Here is an 18,501-nt window from a genome sequence, read left to right as displayed (position 1 = left end):
TAAACAAATGTTCCAAATATAAATTCCACCAAATCCATTGTACAGTTTTGGGTCATTATCTATGTGTACGGTGACATGGCTTCCTATCAGTTTTTCCGCATTTGACTGAATCTGAGCAGGAAGTACAGCTCTATGTACTTCAGAATTCATCCTGCTACTTCTCTCAGCAGTCACATCATCAATAAACTCCAGTGACCCAGTTCCGCTGGCAGCCATACGTTCCCATGCCATAACACTTCCTCCAACATGTTTGATAGATGATGTGGTATGCTTTGGTTCATGAGTCCTAGTTTTCCTTCTTCGTACTGTTTCATATCAAATCCATTGCGGTGGTGTACAGAGGCAAAAATACAGCAATTGTTTCACTGTCCAAGTACTTATGGACCTGAATGTATGTTGAATTTGTTATATGTCACATCCTGTATAAAGGGGCGGTCATGGCAACCTGCATCGACACAGAAACCTGCTAATGGTCTATTAACATTTGTGGCATTTGGCAGAGCGACTTTACATTTACATTTCTATAGCTGAGCAGTTGAGGGTTAAGGCCTTGCTCAAGGGCCCAGCAGTTTAGTAGTGCTGGGATGTAAACTCATGACCCGCTGTTTAGTAGTCCGATGCCTTAACCTCTGCGCTACCGCTGACCCGCTAGAACAGCACGAAGCAGCCTAGCATGTTTCCCCTACTTACTGTAGTCGTCCTCGTGTCCGTCAATGCTTACCGAGTCTCTACTGAGTCGAGCGAGTGGATTCAAATCGATGAAACTTTACAGCTCTAACAGCGACATGTCTCTTCCTCCACATCAGCTGGTCACTTGTGACAACCTCAAAATTCCACCCACCCCAAACACACACTCACACAACACTGTGATCGTGTTCTCACTCTCTCTCTGTATATGTCGAGCGTGTGTGTGTGTGTGTGTGTGTGTGTGTGTGTCAGGAGAGATGAATAAAACGTGATGGAGAGAGAGACAGACGGAGAGAAAGAGGGGGAATTTCTCTGCTGTCTTCCAGCAGCTGCCTCTACTCTCTGTTCTATCAGTCCACTATGTGTCACATGGCGCAGAGCACACTGTGTGTGTGTGTGTGTGTGTGTGTGTGTGTGCGCGTGTGTGTGCGTGCATGTTTGAGCCCATGTTGGTATTTATTTTCGTGTTTGTGTGTCTGTGTGTGTGAGTTTGTCTGTCTGTGCTGGCATCCACCACAGTGTGTGAGCATGCTCAGACGTGCTTATCTCTCACTGTGTGTGGGTGTGTGCGTGGGTGTGTGTGTGTGTGGTGTGTGTGTGTGTGTCTAGAGTATAGCCACTATGAAGGTGTGTAATGTGGATGCCTTTCACTGCTCTCTGCTCTCATTAGAGATGCAGGTGTGTGTGTGTGTGTGTGGTACAACAAATTGATTCGCCTTCTAACAGGACCCCCCCCCCTTTCTCTTTTGCGTTGTTGTTATTATTTCCATTTTCTCCATGTCTGCGGTTTTCTCTTTATTCTTTCCTTTCGATCGTTCTCTCTTCTTTTGTCCTCTTTCTCACCCTCTCCTTCATTTTCATTTCTCCTTTCCCTCCTTTTCCCTCATGCATTTCTGCTTCACTCACTCCCTTCAGATCACTTTTCCACATTCTTCCCCTCTTTTGCTTCTCTACATCGTCTCCATTTTCTCCCTTTGCCCCGCTCGTCAATATTCTTCCCCTTCTTTTCCTTTTTCTCTCCCATCATCTTCTTTTCTCCATCTTATCTTCGACTCATTTGATTTTCTTTCTGTTCTATTGCAAATGCAAAGAGAAGGGGAAAAAAAAGCAAGCGAACACGGGAAGGAGTGTGCTCGCATGGATAACTGATGAACTGGCACGTTCACACACGGACTCAGGTTTTCTCTCGGAAAGGGATGTTCAACGAGCAAATATGGGTGTGATGGTCAGGTGTCCACATACTTTTGGACATTACATAAGAACCAGTATAATGAGTAGTAACTCATTTTGTTTTTATACTATTCGCTTGCTATGGCAGATTACCTGTTAAATATCAGTAATGTTGTAGAGTTAGTTGATGCTGCAAAAAATGAATTTTTTTAATAAATATATTTTGGTATATTATATATATATATATATATATATATATATATATATATATATATATATATATATATATATATATATATATATATATATATATATATAGGGCGCACGGTGGTTTAGGGGTTAGCACGTACACCTCCAGGGTTGGGGGTTTGATTCCCACCGTGGCCCTGTGTGTGCGGAGTTTGCATGTTCTCCCCATGCTGCGGGGGTTTCCTCCAGGTATTCTTGCTCTCCTTTATTCTTATTTTCTCCTACTGTTCATTCTTTACCTCTCTGCTCTCCTCTTTTCTATCCTTAGCCCTGTCTTTCTGTCTCTCTTTCTCTTTCACTCTTACATGGGTCAACTCAAGAGGCATCTGGAAAGGTCAAAATGGCACTTTGCAATGTGTTTATTTGTGTGTGTGTGTGTGTGTGTGTGTGTGTGTGTGTGTGTGAGAGAGAGAGAGAGAGAATGAGACATGGAACTCATTCGTGAATAATGAGTCTAAGAGCAGAAGTGATGTCACTATTCTGGAATGGGATGGAAATGTTTTACGTGAACAAGCTAGAGCACATAATGTGTGTGTGCGTATGTGTGTCTGTGTGTGTATCTGTGTGTGTGTGTGTGTGAGGCAGCAGTTAGCAGAATCGGGTGTTTGTTTGATCACAAGGAATTGAGTAACTGCACGTTCCCTGCAGTGTGTGTGCACATGTGTACTTACTGACTTACAAAGAGCTGACACTTGAGACTCCTTCCATAAATGTGAACTAAACGTCATACGTTTACACTTTATAGCGTTTTCTTTGTTAAACAACAACACTTTTTAAAAATGCGTTATCATTAGGCTTAGATTGTGTGGAGCGTCGGCCATACAAGTCCCTAGTATACGAGCTGTTACTATAGAAACAATAACTATTAAGGGGCGGTCAGATTAGAGTTTCAGCATGCGGAATTTCCACCGACTTCCATTCATACACATGCGAATGCTGGACGAAGGGAACACAAGCTTCATGCAACGAACGTTCGCATTTTGCTGCGTTCAAAAAAATTCCAAAGTTCATGCGTATTCGCATCACGTGAAGACGTGACCAATAGAAGATCGACACGTCACGGTGTGACCTCTTCAGAAAATATATTTAGGTGTCCCTATTATAGCGGTGTCGCACCATCCCGTTTTATGCCGTTTTATACAACACAACTTTAAAAGAATACAAAATGAACATCAAGAGAGAAGTTGCCTGGATTGCGGTGTCGCTGCATACAGGAACAGATGGTATACTTTAACATTGGTGTGTGACATCATATCTGGTTGCCGCCTGTATTCGCAGCGGTCTCTGAAGAGATTTTGCATGCTGAAAGTCTAGTGTGTAGCCGGAGCTACTGTCTGAGCTGTGCTGTTATATAAAATTTCATTTTATTTAAATTAAATTAAAATTAAACGGAAGAATTTTACTGCACTGCCGTATAATTACAAAAGCCCGTTTTAACTTGAATTTGATTGATTCAAAAAAAAAAATCCTTTAGGCTACTATGTGCCACCTGGGCAGCTGCGTTTATGGTTCATATTATTCAGGTATTACTAACAGAAAGGAAATACACACACACGCACACACATACAGGCCTTAATATTCACTTTTCTAACAGTAAGTTGACTTCAGTTAAAGGTTAGATTTCTGTCATATACAGTTGCAATCAAGATGATTCAACCCCCGTGGCAAATCAGGTTTATTGTCCAAATTTACAGGCTTTCAGCTGTTCGCGATGAACAAATCAAACAAAGGCAGTTGAAAGAGTTCAACACAATGAATGCTTCAAGTGGTTTCCCCAAATTCAACTGAAAATGCAACTTATAATGATTTCTCCACTTTCATAATTATTCAACCCTCTCATGGCAAGCATCTTTAGTACTTAGTAGAGCACACTTTCACTGTTATGACCTGCTGTAAATGAGATGCATAGCCAGACACCAGATTCTGGCAGCGTTCCTGAGTAATCGTAGCCTATTCCTCATGAGCAATGGCCTCCAGTTCAGTAATATTCTTAGGTTTGTGTGCTGCAACCGTCTTCTTCAAATCCCACCAGAGATTTTCTATGGGGTTCAAGTCACGTGACTGTGAAGGCCCTGTAGAATCTTCCAGGACTTCTTCTGTGAACAAGCCTTGGTGGAATTTGTGGTGGGCTTGGGATCATTGTCCTGTTGGAAGGTCCAATGACGCCCGAGCTTCTGCTTCCTCACAGACGGCATGATGTTTTCTCATAGGATTTCCTGATACTTCAGTGAATCCATCTCGCCTTCCACACGCTGCGGGATTCCAGTGCCAGAGGATGCAAAGCAGCCCCAGAGCATCACCGAGCCCCCACCATGCTTGACTGTGGATAGAGTTCTTTCTTCGTTCTTGTTCCTCCAGACATACCGCTGATCCATCATGCCAAAACGTTCCAGAATCCCAAAACTTCTGTGGCTTATTTATATGATTTTGAGCTAATTTTTCTTGTGCTTTTGGGTCAGTAGTGGTGTACGTCTTGGAGTTCTGGCATGGAAACCTTCTGTGTTTACGTGTCTTACTGTGCTCACTTAAACCTCAGTGTCTGTTGCCACCAAGTCTTGCTGCAGGTCTTTAGCAGTTACTTGAAGGTTTTTTATAACCTGCCTTCTCAGAAATCTGCTTGCAGCTGTCGATAGCATCCTTTTTCTGCCCCATCCAGGTATTTCATATTTTTTCTGTCCCCCAGCCAGTCCCGGTATTTCATGTGTTCCAGCTCAAGTACACCTGGTGCAACTAATGAAGCCCTCGCTTAGTTGCATCAGGTGTGCTTGAGACAACACCTGTTTTTCATATTTGTGCTGTTGTGAGGGATTCTATTCGGGGGCTGAATCATTTTGAAACTGGAGAAGTCCTTATAAGTTGTATTTTCAGTTGAATTTGGGGAAACCACTTGAAGCATTCGTTGTGTTGAACTATTTCAACTGCTTTTGTTTGATTTGTTCATCGCGAGCAGCTGAAAGTCTGTACATTTTGACAATAAACCTGATTGATTTTCAAGGGGGGTCGAATCATTTTGACTGCAACTGTATCACTCAATGTGTGAGTAAGCTAATTAACCAGTAAGGAAAGTTTCAATATTTTTCTTACCTGTCTTTGCCAAGGGTGCTGATCATTCTAGAGTGGACTATACTACTAAATTGCGTGGATATTGATTAACATAGTGTATAATGATAGGAATATTATATTAAGGAGCTGTGTCTATGGGTGTGTACAGAACGACTGAACATCACAGAAATCCAGCTGTCGATTAAAATCTCTAATGAGTAAACCAGCGACACTGAAAACATCCTGAGACGACATGAGGAAGAATCCTTACGAGGAGCCGCAGTGTGTGTGTGTGAGTGAGTGAGAGAGGGAGAGAGAGAGAAGGTATAAAAGTTGTAATACTAATACTAATGTTAGTTATATGCTTAAAAACAAACACTCACTGTTTAGCTTGGCCTTGGGACTTTCCTTGCCTTCAGAAGGAGTGTGTGTGTGTGGGTGTGATTCTGTGTGTTTGTGTGTATATGTGTACGCATCTTTGTCTCGGAGAACAGTGTAATGTTTTCCATCCTGGTTTAATTATGAGTGTGTGTGCACATGTGTCTTTTATGACTCTGTTTGTGTTTCACCCTGAAGACCTTCTTCACACGTGTGTGTGTGTGTGCGTGCGCGCGTGTGTCTGCGCTTTACTGCTCTCTTTTCCTCTCTCTCTCTCTCTGTTTTGTTTCCTCCTTTTCCCAAATGGAGGGGCCATCAATCAGAGAAAGAAGGATGGGGAGGGAGAGAGGGGGGAAGAGAGGCAGGAGGATGTTGGCTTCTCGCCAGGAAAGAGATGCTGGCTTTCTGCCCGGAGGAAAAGAGAGAGAGTGAAAAAAAGAGAAAGCGCGCTAGACCGAGCCAACACCATGAGGGAGAGAGAGAGAGAATGAGGGAGAGTGCTGAATGATTGAGCGAGTGAGTCAGAATGAAAAGAGAGAGAGAGAAGAGCGTGATGGACGAGGGAAAGCAGAACTGAGGGAAAAGAGAAAATGAGGCCTTTATTGAATACCTCTGTGCCTGTGACCACAATCAGTGATTAGTGCTCCATCGGTAACAAATATTTGCCTTTCAGTGTTTGGAGAGTGAAAGGAGCTGCTCCATTAAAGTGGTGGGAGGGGGGGACAACTACAGGCGTGTGTGTGTGTGTGTGTGTGTGTGTGTGTTCTGTTTTCTGTCTGATCGTTGTCCATGGCTCACTCCTATTTCCCTGCATGTCTTTATATTTCACCATCTTCCCGTCTCCATTTTAATCTCTCTTTGCTTTTTTCCCCTGTTCTCCATCTCTCTCTTCCTCCAGATCTCTCTCTCTCTCTCTCTCTCTCTCTCTCACACACACACACACACACACACACACACACACACACACACACACACACAGATGGCAGTTTTGAAGCATACCGTGAAGGGTTGGCTGGGACTATAATGCAAGGGCCATTAGGGGAACACTTTCTCAGCACAGAAAGAACATCCATACATATTCATTTAACACACACACACACACACACACACACACACACACACATATATATATATATATATATATATATATATATATATATATATATATATATATATATATATATATTTGAATATTTGTGGCACTCACTAGTGAAAAGCAGGTGATAAGCAGGTCACTCTTTACCAACGCATTGTATGGGATTACGGACTGGTATGGATGGGATTACGGATTGGTTTGGATGGGATTATGGGCTGGTTTGGATGGAATGACGGACTGGTTTGGATGGGATTACGGACTGGTTTGGATGGAACTACGGACTGGTTAGGATGGGATTACGGACTGGTTTGGATGGGATTATGGACTGGTTTTGATGGGATTACGGACTGGTTTTGATGGGATTACGGACTGGTTTTGATGGGATTACGGACTGGTTTTGATTGGTTTATGGATTGATTAATGACTTTTAGAATGGATTTACTGAGTCATTTGGATGGGATTTCTGACTGGTTTGGATGGGTGAATCTGACTGGTTTTTAATACACTTACCGTCTGGATTGAACGTGTTTACTGGTTGGTGTCGATGGACGTGATCACCCATGTTTCTCGGTTCTTTAGCTAGTTTAGAGGTTTAAGCTCTCTACCGTCACGATTTGTTTGCCTTATCCATTTTCAGAAGGTTTTTTATCGGTTCACGGTCTGGTTTTGATGCGTTCATTGCTGCATTTGAACGGAATTCCTGATTTGAAGAAGGGGATTTCCTGCACTGGTTAAAACTCGAGACGTGATTTTTATCTAGTTTATCATGAAGGAATGAAACGTGGCATAAAAAGAGAGAGAGAGAGAGAGAGAGAGAGAAAATACTCTTCTTAACTAAAGAAACAGCCGTAAAACAGCAGGGCAGGAAGGGAAAAAAGAGAGATAGACAGGATTCCTGAGACATGAAGAGAAATGCTTACCATTTAAGGAATCCCCCCCCCCAATTTTCTCCTTAATTTAGTTGTGGACTTCACCAGTCAGCTCTCCGCTGTCATACCACAGCTACCAACCAGGGTGGGTGAATCCTAACATGTGCTTCCTCTGAGACATGAAGCCACCAACTACATCTTGTCAAACTGCTGCTCATGCTGTGTCACAGGGCAGCGTAACACGCTCAGAGGAAAGCGTTATCTGCCCTCTTCCACACACATGAACCCACAGACACTCGCGATTGCGATTAACAGGGGAGAGAGAGAGAGAGAGAGAGAGAGAGAGAGAGCGTATGCCATCCCTCATACCCAGAGAGCACAGCCAGTTTTGCATCCATGGATGGCTGTGGCATCTTCGGGATCTGAACTCCTGATCTCCAGACGACACGGCGAACGCTTTTCCATTGCACTACCCATTCGAAATGTTTACAGAATTTCTAAGGAAGGCGAGAGCGCTCTGATCAGCACGACCTGCTACGTCACATGGCGGGGAAAAGAGACGTCCAAAGCCAAATTCTAGTACTTAATAATACCATGAATAGTACAGTAAAACAGCAGTAAAATCTATCCATCCATCTTCAATACCACTTGTCCTACACAGAGTCGCAGAGAGCCCGGAGCCTATCAGAGAGGACTCGGGGCGCAGGCGGGGGGACGCCCTGGAGGGCACAATCACACACACAGGGCACAATCACACACTCCGGACAATTTAGAGATGCCAATCAGCATGTCTGTGGACTGGGGGAAGAAACCCCCGAAGCACCGGGAGAACATGCAAGCTCTGTACACACAGAGTGGCAGGAATCAAACCCACAATTCTGGAGGTGCGAGGCAAACGTGCTAACCACTAAACCAGTTTGAACTTACCCACGTGCACCAGGTTGCCAGGTTTACTCCTAAATTTCTGTATCATGTTCTCTAGAAAGATGGGCTTGATGCAGGTGAAAGGGTCTTGATACGATTGATTTAATCCAGGGGTGTCCAGTCTTATCCGGAAAGGGCTGGTGTGGTTGCAGGTTTTCATTCCCACCAAGCAGGAGGCACACCCGATTCCACCTGTTTAATCAGTTGATCTTGGCTTTCAATAGACTCGGGTGTGGCTTCTGCTTGGTGGGAATGAAAACCTGCACACACACCGGCCCTTTCCGGATAAGATTGGACACCCCTGATTTAATCAAATAATACTTTAATACTAAAATACCTAATTTAGTGAAAGGACTGATTTCGGCATTTGGTTTAATTACGCCTCCTATATCTTTGCATGCTGTTTTCTAGAAGCACGAATATGAAGTGGAGTAATCATCCGTTCCGTGTTCACTTTAGCCGTCAGGAATTCTTTTCAAATCATGAATTCTTTTACTTCTCCTCTCTGTCACCTCTCTCCTCTCTGTCGTTCCGTGATAGTCCTTGTCTCTTTATTTTGCTTCGAACGCAGTGCAGATCTGAAGGTACGATACGGCCTAATCTCTTGGTTGCTGCCCCGGTGTCTCCCGCTCAGTTACATGCTGGCACGGCGCCGAGAGCAGGCCGAACGAGGGGGATGTTTGCATACCAGAACACCACGCTTGACGGATGTGTTTGTACTGATGTGCATACTTGGTCAGGTCGAGCGCCGATGGTGGTAGTATCAGGTTGTGAAAACGTTTTGTGCGCACACGCACGCGTTCACATTCGCACCTGCTTGAGACAGAATATGGAACATGACTCGCATGTCCAGACATGCCTCTTCTACCACCATGAAATATTCTGGATTTGTGTGAGAAAGAGAGACAGGAATGGCTAGAGAGGAAGAGTGTGTGTGTGTGTGTGTGTGTGTGTGTGTGTGTGTGTGTGTGTGTGTGTGTGTGTGTGTGTGTGACATGTCTGTCAGAGCTCCATGTTGCAGGGCCTGTGAGGAACGAGAGAGAAGAGGTGGAGGGAGAAAAAAACGGATGAAAGGAAAATAATAGCTGTGTGGGAAGATGGTTAGAGCAAGAGAGCCCCTAAGAGGAGAAGTGAAAGAGGAGAGATGTGCAGAGCTGCAGAAGGATTGTGTGCGTGGGTGTGTGTGTGTGTGTGTGTGTGTGTGTGTGTGTGTGTTTTCGGTTAGCTCTCTTTCCCCGGGTGAATGCATAATTAGCAAATGTTGCTGTGTGTGTGTGTGTGTGTGTGTGTGTGTGTGTGTGTGTGTGTGTGTGTGTGTGTGTGTGTGTGTGTGTTCACGTGTTCCTCTTCCAGGAGATTGAATCTATTCAGTCCCTTTACACTGAGAATGCACTCTGTACGCGTATACTTCACATCAACACGTATGAATGAATAGCGTTTCAGATCATTCAACAACACAGATATGCTCAGTGGCTTCATTTCTCTCTCTCTCTCTCTCTCTCTCTCTCTCTCTCTCTCTCTCTCTCTCTCTCTCTCTGTCTCTCTCTCTCTCTCTCTGTCTCTCTCTCCCTCTCTCTCTCTCTCTCTCTCTCTCTCTCTGTCTCTCTCTCTGTCTCTCTCTCTCTCTCTGTCTCTCTGTCTCTCTGTCTCTCTCTCTCTCTCTCTCTCTCTCTCTCTCTCTCTCTCTCTCTCTCTCTCTCCCTCTCTCTCTCTTTCTTACATTCTTTTCATATTTTCTGGTATTGTTTGAATATTCACTGATTTAAGACACTTTTACAGCAATACTCTCTTTGTATATTTTAATACTTGGGCACTCAGTAGATAAATCTATTTAGAGATCTGCTTAATATTTATTATATAAAGTGCAGTGTTCTGTAACAGGCTTCATGCTCACTGTCCTTCTGGGAAGTTTGAGTTCAGAGGTCATGATTACGGTGTGGTGTGTGCTCAAGTCGTTTTGGTTAAAAAAATTAAAGAAAAGAAGGGATGGCACTTGTAGATGGCTGTTCCTCATCGATATCAGTCGTGCACAAAATAAAACTGTACTGCACTAAACAGTTACACCACAATCTTACTGTCGGCTGTGGACATCACGCCCGTATAGAGTTCTGCAGGGATGAGGTGTTTTTGTAGGCCAACCCTGAAGTTAGCATCACCCTGGTTCCCCCAAGAGAGAAAAAGCCAATAGGATTTTTCCTTTTTTTTTTTTTTTTTTTTTTTTTTTTTTTTTTTTTTTAGATCACTGAAGAAAAGAAGCTCTGTGACCAGCACAAATTCATGATTCTTACACGTTTTTGTTAGAGAATCTTCACAAGTGAACACAACTTTTATGAATTTTGACACATAAATACAGTCATCAGAAATAAAAGTTCAGCGTCACCAACACAAAGCTTTATAGCACTACAATGTGGAAAAAAAAAGACTGCAATTGGTGAAAACTACAAGTTGGAAAGTTTGAATTGGATTAGTTTGTAAGAGTGCTAGTATAAACACGATGAGGCTGTAGTAGATGAGTTTTCCTGCTCGGCGTGATGACGTTTAATGTCCCCGACAGCCTCCATAGTCCCATTTATCTACTTGTTAGCAACCGACTTTTTCAAGGCAAAATCACGAGCCGGGTATTACTAGTGTATTTTATGTCGTAAAATAAAACGTGAAAATATCTTGAGCTTGTGTTAAGCACAGACCGTATTGCAGGCATTTAACCAAAACTCACTGACTTCAGGTGGATGGAGCCGGAAGTGCAAAAATGCTAACGGTTTCATTTCCGGGTGTTAGGACTCATTTTTGCAGCTCACTATTGAGGGCGTCCATTGTGTTATCGACACGCCCGATTTGTAATTACGACATTGTGGTGACATGCGAGTGTGCTCATTTCATAATTCCAATATTTCTGACAGGACATGATGTTAACTTGAGGTCTGGTGACTAGACCAGAGTCTTTTCCTCCTCCCTCCTCCCTCCTCCCTCCTCCTTCTTTTCCCTCATGCCGTGGCCCTGTTTTAGACGCAGGGCGTGACATATCCTATTGTTCCACTTCTAAAAATATCTTATCATATTTGTCTCGAATATTTGCACGAGAATAATTCAGAAAGCTGTATGAATCACTGCTTACACAGTGCTTTGCATAAGTATTTGCCCCCTTGCACTTTTCCACATTGTGTAGTGTTACAGTCTGGAACTGAAGTAGATTTAACTGAGAGTATATGTCATGAATCTTCACAGTGAATCCACACAAAACATAGACACATTGCAATTATTATTATTATTATTTACAAATAAAATATGTAAAAGTTGTGTTTACATAAGTATTCACCCCCATTTCTCTGAAACCCCAACACCCCCCCCCCCCCCCCCACACACACACACACACACACATCCTTGAATGGAGTTGTTCCTAGAATGTTCCAGAATTTGATAGTGAACATACTGTACCAAAACAAACAGCATCCTGAAAACCATGTGGAAATGTGGGGGCGAATACTTATGCACAGCACTGTATATCTTTTTGTAGCTATATAACTATTCAGCATGCTAACGAATGCATCAGTTCATTCAGTGGTTAAAAAAATATCCCATATTTTCATATATTTATACACGTTTCCAATCTAACCGTTGTGTGTGTGTGTGTGTGTGTGTGTGTGTGTGTGTGTTTTTCTCACAGGCAGAGATTGTAAAGCGGCTCAGCGCTATCTGTGCTCAGATCATCCCTTTCCTCTCTCAGGAGGTATGCTGACAATGATTGACGACTCATCTCTCTCTCTCTGTCTCTCTCTCTCTCTCTCTCTCTCTCTCTCTCTCTCTCGCTCTCGCACACTCCAATACATACACACATACACATACATACAGGCAGACTGTTTCATCATCCGTATTGAAGACAGCGCTCAAATTTCCTCTCAATTACACCTATTTCCAGCTGTATCAGCGTGTTTTTCTGATGAGTTTCGTCTAAATAGCAGACATTTGTTTGTCATCACAGCACCGTAAAAGCAGCTATTATTTTTTATTCCAGAGAGAAGTCAGGTCATTAAACCGAGCACTGCTTGGCTAGAGGAGCTGTGTCCCAGCAGCCCTCAGTAACTCACAGTGTTGAAAATGGTCTCATTATGCATAGTTGTTTGAAACTGTGCTTTTCTTTTGACTCGCGCTAGAAAAGATCTGACGTATGCGATTCTTCCAATAATTCACACACTTGCTGTCTTTTGTTATTTCTTTATTTCTTTATTTAGATATACTGCGTTTTTGTTCTTTTTGAATTATTTCTGGTTGCTTTTCGTTCAGCGTCATCTGCATAAGGGAAGTTTTTCCTCTGTCCACTTAAACAGCGGTGATGAACTCTGGGCGCATACACGACCGATGCGAACTGATAGTTCGGTGATAATTGTACAGTCCTAGTAACCAAACTGCTTTACAGGAACTCAAAAAGAGTGATTTATATAACTGCTTATTAATTAGTTACCAGCTTCTGGCAGGAACATTTTTCCTCTTGCTTCCTCTTTTCCTTCTTTAAAGGTTGGATTTGTTTTGATGTCGGTCTTGTTTTATTTATTGAGATTCCACAGCGATTTAAGAATATTAGGATTATGAATCTGTTAATGTAATATTTCTTTCATTAAGAGTTGCTTGGAAATCTATTAACATCACAGTCCTGTGGGAAAGGCTAAAAAAAAAAAAAAAAAAAAAAAAAAACACTGGAAATTGGAAGTTGCCAAATTGTCTTGTTTTTGTTGTTGTTGTTGTTGTTCTGTCTTTCTGTTCTGTCAAAACAGGTCGTCATTTAGCTTCTCCACTTCTCAAGGTATATTTAATCGCTTGTCTTTTGTGTGGTTCAGAACAAAAACGGCAACGGAAACCCGTTGGATTGCGATCGTATCATTTCACACAGGCCGGATTTTTTGCCAAGTGATCCGAGAAGTCTTTCGAAGCCGTTTGACCCAGTGCGGCTGTAAGGAGTCGTACAGTTCACGACAAAGCCTTGTGCAATTTCATGAAAAACTCAAGCTATGACACAATATACTATGAGCCCAAATATAGCTGCACGAGGCAAAAAGTGAACCCGCTTTAACATTAGCACAGCTGGAGCTGGATCAGGAACGACGTGAACACAAATGACGCTGTAGGTCGAAACACGAGACCATTTAAAGCAGTGTGACAAAAACTGTGCCTGTTTTGGATCCAAAGACAGGAAAGGCCAGCATGACGTGGCGTGTTGTTTTTTTTTTAAATAGGTGTATATGAGTGTGTTAATAGGTGTATGAGTGTGTTAATAGGTGTGTGAGTGTGTAAATAGGTGTGTGAGTGTGTGTAGCGACAGGGCGTATCAATATGCTCATCTCTCCACCCTTATTTAATGTGTTTGCCATTTTGTAGTTTACATGCCTATGTTTGTTGTATATGTGATCATTTGGGATTGTTTGTGGTGTCTGTATTTCCTCTTTTGTTTCCTCTTTGTTGTTGTTTCCTCATCATCTTGTGTATGTTTGGATCTTGATTCAGTGTTTACAGTCTCTGAGCCTCTGTGTGTGTGTGTGTGTGTGTGTGTGCTGGTTGTTTTGTAGCACCAGCAGCAGGTGGTGCAGGCTGTGGAGCGGGCTAAGCAGGTGACCATGGCAGAACTCAACGCCATCATTGGGGTTAGTGACCTCTGACCTCCCACGTTGACTGTGTTTTCTTTACTGAATACAAACACATAAACAAACACTGACAGAAATGCAGGACTGATATGTCGTCTTATTGCTATATAATTATGTGGATGTAATTACACTACTATCGGAATCAACTGCAATATTTTATTTAACACTTTTTTTTGTTTGTTTTACTTAAAATTTTAAAACGACCTAATGATGTAAATGAAAGCATTTTGCTATTCATAATTCTGGATACATCTAAAACTTTTTATGGCTTACTACATATGATGTGAAGTCTATGAAAATATATAGAGTGTATACACAGTACTGTATACGATGTAAAAACGCTTGGCACTGGGCTGGAATCCTAATATTATTCACCTGGGAAAATGAATGCACATTTAAGTATATTATCGGATCACTTTTCGTCACCTTTTATGTGCTTTCTCAGCTATTTAATCCTTTAAAATTGGGGTGACATTGACACGTTTGGTTCATTTTCTGTTGTTATTATTTGTTTTCGCTGTTCTACGGCACAAATTGAACAGGACCAGAAAACGAGACGGAACTGGAAATGTACTCACTGAAGCGTTTCATTCATTAGTGAGAAAGAGAGCACTAGAAAAAAATCCCAGCGAACCTTTTGTAAATACAGTACAGCAAGAACTCATCCAATTCAACTGATCACAAAGCAGGTGCTGCATAGTAAATACATAACCACATAATGACTAAATAAAAAAAAATAAAAGAATAACGTTTTGAAAATGTCAGTATTTGGTGAACTATATCCAGCATTTCCTTTTTTGGGTTCTTTGGCCCAGACATCCAGAACACGTCAAACTTCTGCAGCACTCCAGCTCTGTCCTCTGGCACGCGTCTCACGCACCTGCAACCCATAACACAGCTTCACTTCCTGCAGTCGGCTTGAATTAGGGTTGAACTGTGTTCTCACTGCAATCAAGCTGCACTATGACTAACCTGAACGTGGACTGATGCCACCTTTTGGAAGCCGGTTGTTTTGATCCAGTGTGTTGCTGCCAAAACAAACCACAGTGAGGAGTTAAACACAGCAGGCGTCCATTCAAACAGACTAAGAGTGCTTTGACATTCGCAGCAGTTTAGTCCGTTTGAATCGAACCCTGGTGTGTTTCCCCTCTTGGTACGGTTCGTGTAGGCGGGTCACAATACTGCGATTGCACTCTGGATCGGACCGTTTGAGTGACGTGGTCTTGGTCCGGTTCCAGTCCAGCTAAAGTGTGGTTTCATTGCAGTGAGAAAGCAATTTGACCCGACTTCTGGAAGTGACCCAAACATGCTGTGTATTATTGGCCTGGGCAACTTTTTCTGTAGCTGCCGTAGCTACTAAACCGAGCCGTTAGGCACAAACTGAGCCACAGGACAGAGCTAGACTGTAGAGCTGCAGACACGCTACATGTTCTGAATATTTCGGGTACTAGTTACGCGGCCCCTCGCACATCACTCTCTCCTCTCCAGTAATAGCTGGTATGTGTGTGCCGGGTGTTCTGGTGCACTATGGCTGCCTTCGCATCATCCAGGTGGATGCCACACACTAGCGGTGGTTTAGGAGACCCCCCCCCCCCCCCCCCCCCCCATACCATGTAAAGCGCTTTATAAATGTAACTGTAACTAAGTAAAAAAAATTTTACAAATATTTGGACTGATGAATAAAAGGAGAAAATAAATGCTCGCGGTGATACATAAAATGTTTTAAAGTACTTCTTTATATAAATATCTAATCATTTATTTAGCACCTGCTCCTTGGTATCTGTGGTGATTTTTATGATTTTGTGCAAAGATTTGTTTCCCTTTTTTTTCATTGCTGTATTTCAGACCATTGAGTGAAAGAGTTGTTTTCAGCCCTACGTGCCACTCGGTGCTTTTTTTTGGGTTCATTTAATTATGTGCAGTGTGAAATTAAACCAAAACAAGTAGCAATTGAACCAAAAGTAATTTCACTCTGATTTGGTGTCAGGAAACCGACTAATGGGTGTAAAAGTGGCCTGAAATATTGAATGTGAAACAGTGTCCGTAGGATGCATTTACATTTTCATACCTCAAGGAACAAAAATGTTCAGGAGAGATCAGAAACAGTTTTCACAGTTCGTAAGATTTACTCTCCCCCCTGAGTCTCTCTCTCTCTCTGATTCTCTTGCTCTCTATTTCTCTCCGCTTTCCTTTTTTCCTTTGTTACTGTGCTGTGTGAGCTCTCACAATGGAGCTTAAGTTGTGTAATATGATCAGAACTGAGAAAAACTGCTGGAGAGTCTCAACAACAGCTAATCACATGCTGGACTACACACACACTCACACACACACGCGCACACTTGCAGCATACCGGCTGTAATTTAGCCGACGGTAGAGCGAGCACTCTTTCGGCTTTTGATTTTCTCTTTCTTTCTTTTCTTCCGTCTTCTTTTACTGTCTTCCTATATCTGTCCATGTAACTGTCTGTCTGTCTGTCTGTCTGTCTCTCTCTCTCTCTTTTTCTCTGCTCCACCTCTGCTTGTGGAACAGCAGCAGCAGCTCCAGCACCTGTCTCACCACACCCCGGGCATCCCACTAACCCCTCACCCATCAGGTCTGGCACTGGGGGGCGCCTCGGGCCTGTTGGCTCTCACCGGGGCGCTCGGCGTCTCCGCTCACCTGAGCAACAAGGACGAACGCAACCACCTGGATGCCGAGCACCTTCGAGGTACTGCAACACACACATGCCTTCACACTGTCAGTCAATACTCACAGCACTGCCGTAACATAGCGGGTCAGTCAGGACGTGTTTCATGTCCGATGTCCGTTTCTTTAGTTTTGCACTGGAGCTATGAGGCAAATGAAGCTCTACACTGGTAGTTTATCTCACACAGAATGTGCCTTAACCCACTTTCAGTTCTTCATTCATGTCATACACACTTGTTGCTGTAATTTAATGCACAAACGTTCACCTTTTCCCCTTAATGCAGTTCGGTATAAATTCCCGGCTCCAAATATTTGCAGTTATGAAGATGATAATGTAGTTCCAATCTGAACTTTGGAAAACTCTTTACTATTTCAAACAGTTGTTTATTTAGGATGAATTAGTAATTAATGATGTTTTAATGATGTACTTGAAACAAGGAAGTTTGACCGTATAAGCAGAGGCCGTGCTCTGCGGTTTGTTTTCTGGAGTGAACACAATACAAACCCTCCTAGTACAATTTAACTATCCGGTCAACATCCCGGTTAATCAGTATCTTTATTCAAACCTACATGCTGTTTATTGTAGAAAACCCTCATTAATACCCGAACAGCATTCATCGTTTTTGTTGATTTATTTCACTTTGGTTGTACTTCATGTTGAAACAGACTTTGTAGTCGATCTCAGTGAGCTAGCCTTCATTTAACCTGCATTTAGGAGTGTTTTCAACTCAACCTGAAAAATACCGGGTGGATTTTATTCGTAGTGGAAGAAATGAAAAACACTCTGGAGCCCCAAACCAAGAGCTTTTGGCCAGCCTTCCCTTTCTGGTCTCAGGATTTGTTGTGTTTATCGAGGAATGTTAATCACCCCGTGCTGTCAGTGGGTCTGAGGTCACTTCTGCAACCACGTACAGTTCCCAAACGACCAGGATGCTGTCAGTAAAATTAAACATGGAGCGTTCAGCATCGCACAGCTTCTAAATGCGGTGTGATAGGCGTGAACTGTACTCTGTGATAGGCGTAGACTGTGGTTAGTCCCACCAGCTGCACGGAGAGCGCTGCTTGTGCAGTGTTCAGGTAGTGTGTGACAAACTAGAATACAACAAACGCACTGATCCAGCCTTATGTAAATTACACAAGGTGAGCATGATTAAGTGTGTCTTTAGCTTGGCCACAGCCAGCAGTGAGTCAAACACCTCACTAAATATCTGTAATTTGGGCTTCTCTTAGTCAATATGCTGTATGACACTATAACTTTAACGTGCAATATCAGTGTGGCAGTGACTCGATGAGGTATTTTCAGTATGATGCATTGCCGCTTGGTCCACGTGAACATAACGTGCGTGTTTCTGCAAACTTTCTAGCTGTCATCATGCTTGCGTTTGCAGTTCTGAAGATTTTTGAAGAAACCCATAGTAAAATATATTAATTTTGGATGTGTGTGTGTATGTGAGAGAGAGCGAGAGTGTGTGTGAGACAGAGTGTGTGTATGTATGTGAGAGAGAGAGAGTGTGTGTGTGAGAGAGAGTGTGTGTATGTATGTGAGAGAGTGAGAGAGAGAGTGTGTGTGTGAGAGTGTGTGTGTGTGTGTGTGAGAGAGAGAGAGAGAGAGAGTGTGTGTGTATGTTAGAGAGAGAGTGTGTGTGAGAGAGAGAGAGAGAGAGTGTGTGTATGTGAGAGAGAGAGAATGTGTGTGTGTGAGAGAGAGAGAGAGAGAGAGAGTGTGTATGTGAGAGAGAGAGAATGTGTGTGTGTGAGAGTGTGTGTG

At 42.8% G+C, this 18,501-nt stretch overlaps 1 protein-coding gene across 4 annotated transcripts in view; it reads left to right on the top strand.

Annotated features, from left to right (window-relative positions):
* tle2b (TLE family member 2, transcriptional corepressor b) overlaps positions 1–18,501 on the top strand; it is an 81,217-nt gene that overhangs the window by 41,521 nt on the left and 21,195 nt on the right. For 2 of the 4 annotated variants that reach the window (XM_053683163.1, XM_017478515.3), the window contains exons 5-7: positions 12,080–12,142; positions 13,974–14,048; positions 16,581–16,755. In XM_053683163.1, the coding sequence (XP_053539138.1) occupies positions 12,080–12,142; positions 13,974–14,048; positions 16,581–16,755 (313 nt within the window). Of the gene's footprint in view, positions 1–12,079; positions 12,143–13,973; positions 14,049–16,577; positions 16,756–18,501 lie in introns of all 4 variants that reach the window. The other 2 variants (XM_017478516.3, XM_017478514.2) reach the window with 1 other exon arrangement.

The sequence above is a fragment of the Ictalurus punctatus genome, chromosome 10 (assembly GCF_001660625.3).
Source record: "Ictalurus punctatus breed USDA103 chromosome 10, Coco_2.0, whole genome shotgun sequence".
NCBI lineage: Eukaryota > Metazoa > Chordata > Actinopteri > Siluriformes > Ictaluridae > Ictalurus > Ictalurus punctatus.
Note: the sequence above shows the minus strand (reverse complement) of the source record. Positions and strands in the feature narration are given on the sequence as shown.